Source organism: Tupaia chinensis, unplaced genomic scaffold (assembly GCF_000334495.1).
Source record: "Tupaia chinensis unplaced genomic scaffold, TupChi_1.0 Scaffold000463_1, whole genome shotgun sequence".
Taxonomy (NCBI): Eukaryota; Metazoa; Chordata; class Mammalia; order Scandentia; family Tupaiidae; genus Tupaia; species Tupaia belangeri.
In genome coordinates, this window is record NW_006159972.1 from 2,008,566 (window position 1) to 2,023,099 (window position 14,534).

The window sequence follows — 14,534 nt, forward strand, 5'->3', positions numbered from 1 at the left end:
ACTCAGGCGCCGCAGGTGCCGCAGGCCCCGGCTCACGGCCAAGAGTGCCCCATCAGTCAGTTCAGAGCAGCCGCTGAGGTCCAGGAAAGTGAGGCCTGGCTGCTGGCGGCACAGGGTGGCCACAGCCTCGGTGGAGATGTCTCGGCAGCTGTGCAGGCTCAGCTCCTGCAGCTGCAGCCCAGCCACCTGGCTCAGGACCTGTAGGGCCTCGGGTGGCAGGCCAGTGCCACTCAGGTCCAGGGCGTGCAGCCTGCCTGCCCGCTCCCTCACAAACCGCAGCACGTTGCGGAAGGAGAGTTGGGAGGAAGAGGAGTCCTGGAACTCAACGGAACCCTGGGCAAGGCCTGGCTGGAAAGTGAGGTGACAGTAGGCTAAGGACAGGCGCTCCAGGCCAGGGGCACAGTTGCTGAGCCGGTTGAAGCTGAGGTCGGCCAGGTCCCGCAGGCCAGCCAGGCTGAGCTCACGGAGGCTACCCAATGCCTGCTTGACACTCTGGGCCGTCTCAGGCTGAGCCAGCAGCGTGCCTGATGTGAAGAGACTGTTGCAGCCACTGAGGTCAAGAGTCCGCAGGGCCGGGCAGCCCAGGATCAAGGCCACAAAGGCGGCCTCTGTGGGGCTGCCCCCTCCCAAGCACAAGCTCTGCAGGTGCGGGCCCAGGTGGTAGGCAACAGACTGCAGCACCTGGTACGAAGTGGGTGAGCCATCCAGGTTGGTCAGACTGATGCGGGAGATGCCTCTGAGGCCCAGGCTCTTGATGGCCGAGAGGGAGGCAGAGGACACGGGGATGTTGTACTGCACGTTTGTCTAGGAGCAGCAGTAGGGTGAGGGTTAGCCCTCTGGCCAGAGGTCTAGAGCAGGACAGGGGGCCTCCACTGTGGGGAGTGAGGTCCACAATGGGGCCCCACTGTGGTGTGTGAGGTCACGTGTGGCTGAGGCAGGTGTGGGTAGGAAGTAGGAGCTGGGAAGACAAACCATGCTGGGGTTAAGGGGAGATGAGCATGGGGGAGTAGGGAGGTTAGTGATAGACTGGACTAGATGCCTACGGAGGGACGGGGACAGAGTCGGGAGCTGGCACGCTGAGCACAGGAGAGCTGGGATGTGATCTGGAGGAGGCCCGGTGAAGCCCCGATGGGTGGGAGAACAAAGGATGTTGAACTCCAACCTTTGGGACTTTCAAAAGGAAGCCCTGAGATCCATAGTCAGTCTTCTACTCCGGGGACTTGGTGTTAGCTGAGCAACTAGCCTCCCCTACTTTCCAGAGAGCTTACCAAAGCTCAGAACAGCAGAAGGCAGGACGAAGTGAGGCAGGTGTCATGCTCCACAGCCCTCTATGGCTCAGGTGCCAGAGGTCTGGGGCAGGTGCTACGGCCTAGGCCCCCTGGTGGCCTCAGGCACATGAATATTTGCAAAATGGGTTTTGTGTGTAAGTGAAAATGCATGTGCATGTGTGAGCTAAGTGTGCAGGGCTGCCTGCCCAGGGCCTGCAGGGTCTTGGGTGGCAGGTTGGAGCCTCTGGGCCCGGGATGCTCCAGCATTCAAGCTGTGCTTGTGATCCCTGTGGCACATCTCTGGAGGGGACGTCTGTCTGTCCAGGTAAGGAAGAAGCCTTGTTTCTGTGGTTAGGATCTGATAGAACAAATCTCAGAAGTGCTTTGGAAGTTGAACTAGCCATGCCACGGGGTTGGGGTGGGGGTGGCGGCAAAAATGGGGCCCACAAAGTTGGAGCGGGGTAGAACCAGGGTAGCAAGCCCAGGGCTAAGTCACTGTGGGAACGACCCAGCTTGTGGAGGAGTTTGTGCGCCCCCAGCTGAGGAGACATTTTCATAGAACCATCCCTGATCTTGTACCAGAGGGAGCCAAAGAGGGACGGGTACAATTTGTGTAGAGTAGGCCTGTGGGGAGAGGGTTTGGCTTCTAAAACCCTGGTCCCATTCCCTACTTCTTACTCTGGCTCGTTTTAATGCAGCGACACGGTCCTGGAGCAGGAAAGCAAGCTCTAACAAACCTATCCTGTCAGTGACCACAAAAACAAGCTGCTGGGGGCCTGCAGGTGCCATTGGTGGTTAAGGCACTGGACTCCCACATGGCCAATCATGTTACGAGCCCTGAACCTGGCGGCTTGAAAATCAAGCCAGTCAGGGGCCGGTAGGTGGCATGGTGATTAAGGCAATGGTGATTAAGGGGGTCACACTCCCACATGGCCAGCCACAGTTCAAGTCCCATACCTGTGGCTTGCTCTCTCACTTTCTCTCTCTCTCTTTCTCTCACACACACACTCTGTCCCTCTCTGGTCAAATTTCAATAAATAAATAAATAAGGACTCCCATGTAGTCGACCATAGTTCGAGTCCTGGACCCGGTGGCTTAAACTCACGCTGGGCGCGTGTGCGTGCGTGCCCAAGATCCTGAGAGGAGAAAGGAGAAGGGATTGTGGCATCACCATCCCCCCTGAGGGGTGATTTCTTGCTCTCTGTCTGTCTGTCTCTGTCTTTCTGGTGAGCATGCACACGCTATAGCAAAAAAACTTCTCCAAGGGAAAAAAAAAAAAAAAAACCAAGCCAGTCACATGTGTGTGCGCACCCAAGTTCCCAAGGGATTAGGGCATGCCTCCCCCACCCCAAGGGGGTGGGGAGTTTCTCACTTTCCCTCTCTCTGTCCCTCTGAAGAGCACATATGCTCTATGACAAAAATATAAAAAAAAGGGCAAAACAATAATAAAAAGCTGCTGTGTACTGCGTGGACACAGGACGTGCCTCTGCAAGATGTTAGCTTCAGGATTCTCCCAGCGTGGGACTCTCCTAGGTGTGGAGAAACCAGCGTGGCTTCTGCCACAGTCAGAAGCAGCTGCTGGGGCTGTCAGGCTGGGAAGTGGCATGTGTAGGAGATGGGGACCAGCTCCTCGCCTCTTTCACAGGAAGCAGGGGGGCAGCCAAGTTCCGATTCCAGACCCCACTTCTGGAACATGGTTATTCCACGAGAGGAGCGCTCGCCACAGATGCCCCTGGGGGCAGTGGTTGGAATAGATGGGGAGACGATGGGATAGTGGGGACTCCCAGAGCCTGGGTCTCTGTTTTTTTTTTTGGGGGGGGGGAAGATTTTTCCTATAGGATGCATGTGCTCACCAGAGACACAGAAGGAGACAGAGGCAGAAAGCCAGAAATCACCCCTTCAGTGGGGAAGGCCACGCCGCAATCCCTTCTCCTCTGGGGATCTTGGGCACACATGCACAAGCGCCCAGCATGAGTTTTAAGCCACTGGGTCCGGGTCTCAAACCACATCGACTGTGTAGTAATCCAGTGACGTAACCATTATGCCATCTGTTGGTCCCCCCCCTCTCAGTTTTAAGGAGGGCTAGAAGCTCCCAGTGTGGAGGTGATGAAACTATCAGAGGACAGGTCTGGAAAGGACAGGAAAAGCACACCTCCAGCCATTTCTGAGCCCTGCATGACAGACAAGTCAATCTGATGCTGAACAGCGTAAACTACACCTGGGGGGTTGGCTGCTGGCTGGTTGCCAAGGCAGCATCCGCCCCCATCACCAACTTGTTTCCAGGAGCCCCTGAGATCCAGAAGGAGACAAACAGCCAAGGGAGGGCATTGGCAGTCACCCCAGGCCAAGTCCAGGGCCGGCTGCTGGCAGCAAAAGTCACTCAATATAGGTGCAGGGCCTGGCCTAAAGGACTTCCAGTTATTGTGGGGAGATGGGAGGCTTGAACCAGGTGGTCTTCCCTGCTCCACACGTTACCTGGACTTAAACTGTAGGAACCCAGGAGCAGCTTTTAGGACACTTTCTCTCTGGGGTCACAGCAGCAGGCAAAAGCAGGGCTCCTGGGTTCTGGACCTCGGCCTTGGAGCAAACTCTCCCTCCCTTGGTCCTAGGAAGATGCTTCTAGGAGCCCAAAGGAGAACACAAGGACACCTACTCCAGCTTCCGCAAAATCATTTGGGAAACTCCTGACCCTGCTAAAAGAGATGCACGTTCCTAGACTGTGGGAGGCCAGGGTTTTGTTGAGACTACTGATGTCCCGAACTGAGTCTATATACAGACTCAGGAGGTCGTTGGACAGAAAAAATGGCCCTCCCTTCTGCCCGGTACAGGAACCAGAGCTATCTTCCTCTAGGAACCTTGGTCTCTAGAGAAGAGTTAGACCTGCGGGTCATGTCTAGAGGCTCCTCCAGGCGTTTATAAACACCCCATGTGGGAGAGGGCAGTGCAGGGCAGAAACTGAGCAGCTCTTGCTTCCCAGTGACCAGACAGGAGCGGGCAGCCAGGGCTCCCCAGACATGGGCAGAACCCAGGGGCACATGAGGCATCCTGCCAGCATCCTTACATGAGACAAACTGGTATTAAGTAAACAGCAGGGACAGGTCAGGGGGAATAAGTCACCAAGGTTGGCACCCTAGCCTGACCTGGTAAGACCCAGGCCCCAGCTTGGTCTTGGTAAACTGGTAAATTGCACAGCACCTGGGACTAGCAATTAGCGTAATGGCTGTGTCGCTGGACTCCCACATAGTCGACCGCGGTTCGCGTCCTGGACCAGGTGGCTTAAACTCATGCCGGGCACATGTGCGTGCGTGCCCAAGATCCCGAGAGGAGAATGGAGGAGAAGGGATTGCGGCGTGGCCATCCCCCCGAGGGATGATTTTTTTGCTTTCTGTAGCTCTGTTTCTCTCTGTCTGTCTGGCGAGCGCACGTGCCCGGTAGCAAAAAAAAAAAAATCCACAGCACCTAACTGTCTGGGCACACTACGCCCTTGTCAACCTGCCCACATCTGGGCCCAAGAAAGTGGTTCCTGCCAGTGGGATTCTGCTTTTTGGGATACAGTGGCAATGAGGCATCGGCAGGGCCCTAGATGCCCAGGTACCTGTGGCCTGGCTTCCCAGTATTCCTAACCAAGTGGGGCTGAGTTTTGCAGAGACATCAAACAGTTGGTTTGCTTTTTAATTTATGAGACGGTGCCTGTGCTTGTTAGAGGGAGAGGGAGGAAGCATCCCCATAGGCAATGATCATTCTGCAATCACTTCACCATCTCTCCATCCCATCAGGATTTGGGGCATGCCCACATGAGCCTGGTGTGTTTTACAAGCCACCAGGTCTGGGGACCAGCAGATAGTGTAATGGCTATGTCACTGGACTCCCATGTAGTCAACCATGGTTCTAGTCCCACACCCAGTAACTTAAACTCATGCTGGGTGTATGTGCGTGCGTGCCCAAGATTCCGAGAGGAGAATGGAGGAGAAGGGATTCCGGCGTGGCCATACCCCCTGGGGGGTGATTTCTCACTTTCTGTCTCTCTGTCTTTCTCTATCTTTCTGGTGAGCCCACATGCCAAAAACAATACTTCCCAAAAAAAAAAAAAAATAGAAAAAAGCCACTAGGTCTGGAACTCAAACCACATGGTCCACCACGTGGGATCCAGCTCCTTTAATCAATAGGCCATGGGGCCAGCCTGCATTTTTATCAACATTCTTTCTGCAGCTCGTGCTTAACTGGAGCAGCCACAGCTCTGAAATGCTGGACTCCAAGACTGCAGACACTGGCCCTGCCCCACCTTCCTCACTGCCTTACTCCTACTCTAAGCTCACCAATGCCCCAGGGCCTGCCTGCCTGCCCATGTTGCTTCCTTGTCTTCTCCTTGGTTGGCCCTCCATGAGGCTTCTCCCCTGGTCTGTGTCTCCTTAGGGTTCTTGTTGCCCTGCTCTGTCATGCTGCTGTACCCGGTCTCCTTACTCAGCCAGGGATGATGAGATGAGGTCTTCTCTGGGTGCTGGGATATAGAATTCTGCCAAGGAGGCCATGGTCTCCCCTCTTGCCTGCCCCACCAGTACTGGCCTCCCCAATACCTGCCTCTCCCTGCCGCCCTGCTCCCTTCCCACCCCCCACATTTCTCTCCAAGCTCGTCATCTCCTCCAGCTCCCGACCCTATTGCAGCACCCTCCCTTCACCCCACCTTCTCAGGGATGACCTGTTCTGCCTTGAACTTAACCACTGTGCTATGGGGCCGGCTATTTCTGCCTGTCTGCAGCTCCTTCCTCCAAGGACACATACCTTCTGGTTTCAACAGAAAGCCTTCCTTCCTCCTGTACCCACTCTTCTCTAATCTATTTCCTCCCCTCCCTCTATTGTCACATTTCTCAGAAGCACGTGGGCACTCCCACACCTGCTGTCTGGCCACCTATGTACCCTGTGCCACTGCCCCACTCATTCCTCGCAGCACCTCCCCTCCAGCAAGATCGCCACATATTGGGGTTTCTCTTAGGATCTCCTACAAGTGTCCTGTCTGCCTGCGCCAAGGATGGCCAGGAGCCATTCCCCCGATGCCGTCTCCACTGGGCATTCTATGCGTCTGCCCGCCTGGCTCTTCCCACACCTGCTCCCTATTAGCCTGTTTGGGGTCACCAAAGAAGAGAGATCCAGTTCATAGATGAGTAGTCTCCCCCTACACACACACACACACACACACACACACACACACACACACACACACACACACAGTCTTTGTCCCCTGCCACGTGCACCCTGGCAGACTGTGCTTCATCTGGGAGGAAATTATTCCGACTACTTTCTGCTCCACACCATTGTCCTGAACACCAGGCCTGGGAGCCAACTGCCTGACGGACCTCTTTCCAGCCAGAGCGGGTACCACATGCCCAGATCAGAGCTGACCATCTTATCCCCCAACTCTGCCCTTCCTAAAGTCTCACTACCCTCCACTGAGCCGCTCATGAGGGAAATCTGGAAGTCATCCTAGACTCCTCCCTCACTCCCTGCACAATGACCAAGGTCCCTTCCACTCCATTTACTCAGCATGTTGAAACACGTCCTTTTGCTCCGGCCACACGACCTCTGCCTTATGTCAGGTGCCCTTGCCCTCTGCCAGGACTGTATAACCGCAGTACCTCCTTGTCCTTGTTACTGCCCTGGCCTTCAGTTTCTCTGGCTCTGCTCCGTGCTTGGTATTGTCACCAGGGTGATCTGACCGTGCTCTTCAGACCCTCTGACGGTCCACGCCTGCAGCACACAGGCTAACCTCCTGGCCGCCATTCAAGCCCATCTATGCGAGGACAGCCTCTTCCTTTCCCACCCGACTCAGAGAACACCCACTCTGACCACTCTCATGCTGCCATGCTTCTGCTCAGTTCGTTCTCTGTTTTGGGGAATCTCACCCCTCGCCTACTCCTGAATGTCCATTTGGCAAATATTTTTTTCTGTCAACACTCAGGCCAACACCTCCTTCCCAAAGAGCCCTTTCTGTATCTTTTCTCTGCATGCCCAGTGACCCCTCACAGATCTCGAACTGAGCACCTGAACCTGCCTCTGCTTGTCTTCGTCTCACCACAAACTCCCAAGTGCTGTGTCTTCCGCGATTCTGCCTCCCCAGTGCCCAGCACAGGGCTAGGCGCAGATGGAAGCAGCTGAGTGAGTGAAGCTGCCTACTTCTCTTCTCATTCTCCTAAAGTAACCTGGCCTCCACATTCACCAAACAAAAAGGTTGCTGAGGAAGGAGATGCCTCTGGGGACTTTCCTCTGCAAACAGCTCCACGTTCTACCACTCTGCTTCCTCAGGAGGAGGCGACATCTTCTCCACCCTATGCAAGGCAAGCGCTGTGTGCCCACACCTGTCTCTGCCACCACCTGAGGTAACATCCACCATTCCTTTTTCTTTTCTTTTCTTTTTTTTTTTTAGAAATTTTTGCTATAGGGTGTGAGCACTTGCCTGAAAGACAGAGACAGAAAACAAGAAATCAGGGGCCAGCAGATGGTGTGGTGGTTAAGGTGCTCAACACTCCCACATGGCTGACCACGGTTCGAGTCCCAGACCTGGTGGCTTGCTTTCTCACTTTCCTTCTCTCTGTGTGTCTGTCTTTCTCTGGTCAAATGAAAATAAATGAATGATGGGGACCAGCAGGTGGCGTGATGGTTAAGGTGCTGGACACTCCCACATGGCTGGCCACGGTTCAAGTCCTAGACCTGGTAGCTTGCTTTCTCTCTCTCTCTCTCTCGCTCTGGTCAAATTAAAATAAGTCAATGAATAAATAAAATTAATAAAATTAATCTTAAAAAAAGAACAAATGAATGAATAAATAAAATTAAATAAATAATTCATAAAAAAAAATAAAAGAAGAGAAATCATTCCACCAGGGGGATGGCCACACCACAATCCCTCCCCCTTCATTCTCCTCTTGGGATCTTGGGCACACTTGCACACATGCCTGGCATGAGTTTCAAGTCTTCAGGTCTGGGACTCAAACTGTGGTCGGCCACGTGGGAGTCCAGTGACATAAACATTACACCATCTGCTGGTCCCATTATTATTATTATTATTGTTAAAAATATTTTATTTAGCTTTATTTATTTATTTATTTATTTTAATTTGACCAGAGAGGGACAGAGAGAGAGAGAGAAAGCAAGAAAGCAAGCCGCCACATCCTGGACTCAAACTGCGGTTGGCCATGTGTAAGTACAATGCCCTTAACTACCACGCCACCTGCAGGCTCCTATTATTTTTATTTTTTAAGAGAGTTTTTTTGCTAGAGGGTGTGCGTGCTTATCATAGAGACAGAGAGAGACAGAGACAGAAAGCAAGAAATCACCCCCTGGGGGAACAGCCACACTGCAATCCCTTCTCTTCCATTCTTCTTTTGAGATTCTGGGCATGCATGCACACACACCTGCTGTGAGTCCCAAGTCGCCAGTTCTGGGAATCGAACCACAGCTGAACACATGGGAATCCAGCAACATAACCATTATGCCATCTGCTGGACCCTCATTATTATTATTTTTTAAATTTGACCAGAGATAGAAAAAAATAGCAAGCAAAAGAAAGAAAGTGAGAAAGCAAGCCTCCAGGTCCAGGACTTGAACTGTGGTCAGCCATATGGGAATCCACTGCCTCAACCACCATGTCACCTGCTGGCCCTCTACCCATTCTTTAATGGCACTCATATCTCTATTTATAAGCCAGGGCTTTTTCTTGAATCCACCTACTAACTGGGTCTTACCATCTAGATGTCTCAGACATCAAATTTTTCAACAAGTCCAAAATCAAATCCCTGTAGATAGTAAGATCAATGATTCTGGATAGATGAGTCAACAACAGACCTACTTATACGCACACATGTAAATGCAACAAAGGAGAATTCTACCCAAGAGAGAAAGAGAAGACGAGACATAATATTGTTTGGGCTATTTGAAAACTAGTCAGTTTAGTTTCTTATAACATAAATCCAAATTAATTTCACCAATGCAAAAAATACACAAATTCAAACTATAAAACAGAAGAAACAATTTTGCTGTGAATCTTAAATTGCTCTAAAAAATAAAGTCTCTTAAAAAAAAAGAAGACAGATATGAGTGGATATTTATTGAATCTCTGAAGGGGCAAGAGACCTTTAAAGTTTAAAAAACAATGAAAGAAATAAAAAGGAAAAGGATATTCAGAATCAACAACATAAAAATGTCTGTATTTCATAAATAAGAATACTTTATATATATATATCAAATAAAAAGGCAAACGTACTAGAATATATTTCAATAAATATATAAAAGGATTAGTCTCTTTTTAATGTATTAAAAATTTATACAAATGGATAAGTAAAATACCAATAGTGTGATGGATAAAAAACCATGAATAAACAAAAGAGGGAAATACCAATGGTCAACTAATGATTAAAATCATTCACTGTCACTACTAATAAAGAAATCAAAACTGAAATACGGTTGCTTGCCTTTCAAGCTAGCACAGATACCTGCATTCGCCTCCTAGCAGGGATGCCTCCCTACCTCAGTCCACTCTGCACTGCGGAGTTCTATGCCACAAATCACATCGCGACAGCACCTGCCATGACACTCATTGAAAGCCTCCATGATGGTAATCAGGAGGAAGTCTGAGCCCTTCCACCTGGCACATCTGCCTGACTCCCCTCTAGCCTCGTCACCCACCCTTTCTCCCACACATCTCTCAGTTCCAAATACATGGAACTTGTACGGTTGTTTCCAGAACTATTCCACACCCCAGTACCTTCATCCATGCCGCTATCAGTCCTGGAAGACCAACCCTCCTCCTCACCCTATGCCCTCAGGAAGCCTTTCCTGATGCTTCTGGTCTCCTATGGAGGTTCTTTTCCATGATCCTGTTGCACCCTGTCACTCCAGGGTCACCACACAGAATCACATGCACTCGTGTTATTTGTCTTTCTCCTTCACCGGTCTGTGAGTCCCTAGGGAACTAGGTCCTACTCATCTGTATGGCCCCAGCACCGAACCCAGGGCTGAGGGTGTACATGTGTGTCTCTGTGAGTGGATGGATGGATGACATCTGAGCAAGCTGAAGCGAGAGATGACTGAGAATGGGCAGGGCAAGGGTGGGTGCCTTACCTCCCGAAGGGCATTCTGGGCTGCACAGTACCAAGCTCGACTCACGAGAGAGGCCTCTTTCTGATCTGACAAAGGCAGGAAGCTCAGAATATATGTAAGCATCTGAGGGGAAAAGACAGGGCATTGGGGGCACTGTTAGAGCTGGGAGTGGTTTGAGAACCTACTCCAGCTGACAGCACAGTGAGCCGAGGGCATCCAGAGTTTATTTTAGATCGAAAGATTTGTGGCGTATTCACCCCCCCTCCCGGGGCTCAGGCATCTTTACTGTGAATGAACCATTCCTGAGCCCCATTTGGGTGCGAGGCTTGTACAGGCTTATCCACGGTGCAGTCTGATTAGAATCAAACCTTCCTGCCCAGTTTGGCGGAGAGTCTGGGCATTGGGGCCAGTTATCTGACCCTGTCAACTGACCTTTCTGGACATTGTTTTCCTGATCTATAAAACAGCAATTGTAAACAGGAAATAACAAAAAGAAAAAAAAAAAGGCAATTGCAGTGAGAGTTAAATGGGCCATTGTGAGAATAACCGTGAAGGGTATTGCAGAGGACTTAGAACATAGCCAGTAAAAACTTCTCCTCTCATCCTCAGGAAGTCACAGCTCTTCCTTCTGCCTTCATAGGTCAAGATCCAGGACCTCACTCTATCATCTCCATTTTCTTGGCTGGCTGTTCAGATATGATCCCAGTGGGGCCAGCAGGTTGTGTGGTGGTTAAGGTGCTGGGTTCTCACATGGTCAACCACAGTTTGAGTCCTGGACCTGGTGACTTGAAAACCACACTGGGCGCATGTGTGTGCATGCCCAAAATCCTGGGAGGAAAAAGGAGAAGGGAGGGCGGCATGGCCATGTCCCCAGGGGGGTGATTTCTCTGTCTCTCTCTGGCAAGAGCATGCACCCTATGGCAAAAACTCAAAAAAAGGGGGAAAAAAAAAGATATCCCAGCAAAACTCGGCCTGATAGGCTCAGGCCCTTCCTCTGCCAACGTTTGTGAGGTTCAGGATGGTGAGGTTGGAGGCTCTAAAGAAGACTGGGAAAAGGGTCACCTAGAAGGCCAGAAACAACTAGATATTAACTATTTTCTTCTAGAATCTCCCCTCCTTGAGTTCTGTGACACTGTTTTCTAGGGCTTCACCCAACACTCCAAATGCCCTGTTTCTGGATTCTTCTGTAGCTGTCCAGGCTAAGGCCAGGGTCTTTTGATCTTCTGTTTACTAGTACAGGAATAACTGACAATTCAATAGCCCCACATTGTCCCATTATCCAAATGCTAATCCAGTACTACCAGTGGTCCCCTGAACCCTTCACCCAAATGTTTCACCATTACCTTAATTTTAACCAGAATTTATAACCTGTCTTCAGTGCAAAACATCCCACCTCCTAACTTCCCCTTCAACGCCAGCAGTTCACCCCACCTAAAGATCCTGAATGTTGAGAATTCTTCGTTCTCTCCTGTGTCTTGCTGCCAGATAGAGGTAGAAAGCACCGGCTTTAAACAAGCTAACCTAGACCCAGTCACACCCCAGCTCCACCCCTCCTAGCGCTGTAACCTCAGGCAAGGAACTTTAGCTCTCTGAGCTTTCGTCCATATCTGTAAAATGGGGGTATTAAAAAAAATCTAGATCATATTCTTATGTGGTATTCAGTTGTGTGTGTGTGTGTGTGTGTGTGTGCACGTAGTATTGCTATGACTAATTATTACTAATTATTTCTACCTTTTGTTTTCCCTTTTTATTTTTAAGAGAGATTTTTGCTATAGGGTGCATGTACTCGCTGGAGAGAAAGAGAGAGAAAAAGAGGGAAATCATCCCTCAGCGGGGGATAACTATGCCATAATCCCTTCTCCTCCATTCTCTTCTTGGGATCTTGGGCATGCATGCACACATGCCTGGTGTGTTTTAAGTCACTAGGTCCAGGACTCAAACCATGGTCAACTGTGTGGGAGTCCAGCGACGTAACCATTACGCCACCTGCTGGTGGTCCCTGTTTCTACCTTTTCCCTTTTCAACTTCATCACTTTAGCTTAGATCTTTACCATCCCAGACCTCAATTCCTTTCACAATCTCCCACCTGACTCTCATTCATTCAAGTTCATTCTTTCTAACCCATTCAGCACACTGCACATAGTTAATTTTCTTAAAAATACTTTTCAGTTTCAGCACGTCCCTGATGAAAACCATCAGGGTTCCCCAGTACTCTGAGGACAAAATCTCCACTCCTGGGTCAGCACTGCCTCCATGCCTGCCTACACCAGCTAGTCCCAGAGCTGCCCATATCAGTCTCCCCACTGTCCTCCAAGCACAGCAGATCTGTTTCCTTTTGCCCATGTGGCCTCCTTCCCGGGATGCCCTTCCTTAAGCTTAACTTTGCCAGCCCATTTTGATCTCTCCTTCCATTTTTGGAAGTCGAGCACACAAGAGGTGCTCAACCAATACTTACTGGATTACATTAAGGATGGACAGTCCTCTACCTGTATTTTCCCAGAGGTTTGCTCAGAGAAGGAGTGGGAGATAAAGCAGGTCATTATTGAGAGGATGACGACTAGAACAGTCTTCCCCACGGCTAAGTGTGGGGAAGGATACCGATGGAGACTGGGAATTACCAAGCCCCCATTCCTAAGAGGAGGCAGGTAAGCCTGTCTGAGTTAAGACACGGCTATCCTGTCTTCTGGGGCCCAGCAGCCAACATAAGAAGCAAAGGGAGAGAGGAACAAACCTGTCATCACTGGAGGGTTGGAGAGGGCACTACGATTCAGTAAGCTGAGAAAGGAGTGGCCTTTCTAGAGACTAGAGGGGAGAAGGATGAGGATGGAGTGGCGATCCCGTGAACCCATTCCAGGTTCTAGAGATAGGACTACTAGGTAGGCTACTAGAGATATGACTTGTCATCCACAGACTATGGGAATCTTCTCTGGGGCCATGGGCGAAAGAGAATGCCACTGCAAGGGGCTCAGTGAGGTAGGAGGAGGCCTAATTTTGCTACGGAGAGGGAGCACCATTCCAGGACTGAAGGGATAGAATGGACACTCTCTGGAGGGCATAGAGAGGACTGCCAAACCTGGGGGCAAAAGGGATGGAGACGCCATTCCAAGAGGTCACCAGGGACAAAACTTGTTATTTTCCCAGATGATAGGGCCACAGCCGTCTTGCCCCTGGCTAAGGGGAAGGAGCAAACATCCCATAGGCGTGAAAAGAGGTAGGGACGGCCATTATTAGGGTCCTAGAGAGGGGAAAGCAGACCTGCCTTGGCTACAGGACCTCAGCGCCCATTCCCGGAGTTGATGGGGGAGGGGAAGCAGTGTTTCCACTGTCAGGAAGAGAGCAGCCATCTCTCGGGAAGAGGAACTGGAGCGACTATCCCAAGGGGCCAATGGGGATAAGATCAGTTACCATTCCGGGCCGACGGGATGGAGCGGACATCTTCCAGAACCGGGGCGGGGGGGGTGGGCACAGCCATCTCAAGGGAAGGGGGTGGGCAGAGGGCCTGTCCTCGCTGAGATGACAGAGCAGCCATCTCCTGGGGACGATGGGGAAGGAGAGGATGAATGGTCTCCCAAGCTAAGGGGACGGAATGGCCCAAAGCCGGGGCCGTTACCCAGAGCCTGCAGGTCCTGGGATCCGCCGGGCGGGTGGTTTCCGCCAGGCGGGAGGAGCCGGGCGAGCTGACAACACATTCCCTGAGCCCGGGACCCCGAGGGCGGGGCCTGTCCGGAGCTAGGCCTGAGGGTGGCTTCCTCTCACCTCCAGGGGCAGCGACTCCGCCATCGCATCCCTGCCGCCTCCGCCCCCGCGCAAGGCTTTCTGGGAAGTGTAGTCCCATCGGCACCAGGGGCGGGGCTTGGGAAGGAAGTGGAGCCCACTTCCGTCCCAGAGCCTGACGACTTCGGTCTGCACCGGAATTGCTTGTTCGGCCGATGTGGGATCTACTGACTGCGGTTTCGGTCGTTCTGCGCTGTTTTCCCGACTGGGTGTTTGCATCGCACCATGGCGGTAAGGAGGCGGGTAGGGCGAGGTCCGCATCGGCAAGTCGCCCGGGGCTGCGGGAGTGAAAACAGGGGAAGGGTGTGAAGGCAATCCAGGTAGGCCTGAGGGGGGCGCCATCCAATGGCAGACGGTACTAGAGCGGCAGGAGGGGGGGAGGGAAGGGGGGGGCGGGGGGGAGGA

At 51.7% G+C, this 14,534-nt stretch overlaps 1 protein-coding gene across 1 annotated transcript in view; it reads left to right on the plus strand.

Moving 5' to 3' along the window:
* The first annotated feature begins 14,224 nt into the window (after positions 1-14,224).
* Positions 14,225-14,534, plus strand: part of TMEM208 (transmembrane protein 208) — a 2,765-nt gene continuing 2,455 nt past the window's right edge. Inside the window, exon 1 of the mRNA XM_006155606.3 lies at positions 14,225-14,360. Coding sequence (XP_006155668.1) covers positions 14,355-14,360 — 6 coding nt within the window. The 5' untranslated portion in view covers positions 14,225-14,354. The remainder of the gene's footprint in view (positions 14,361-14,534) is intronic.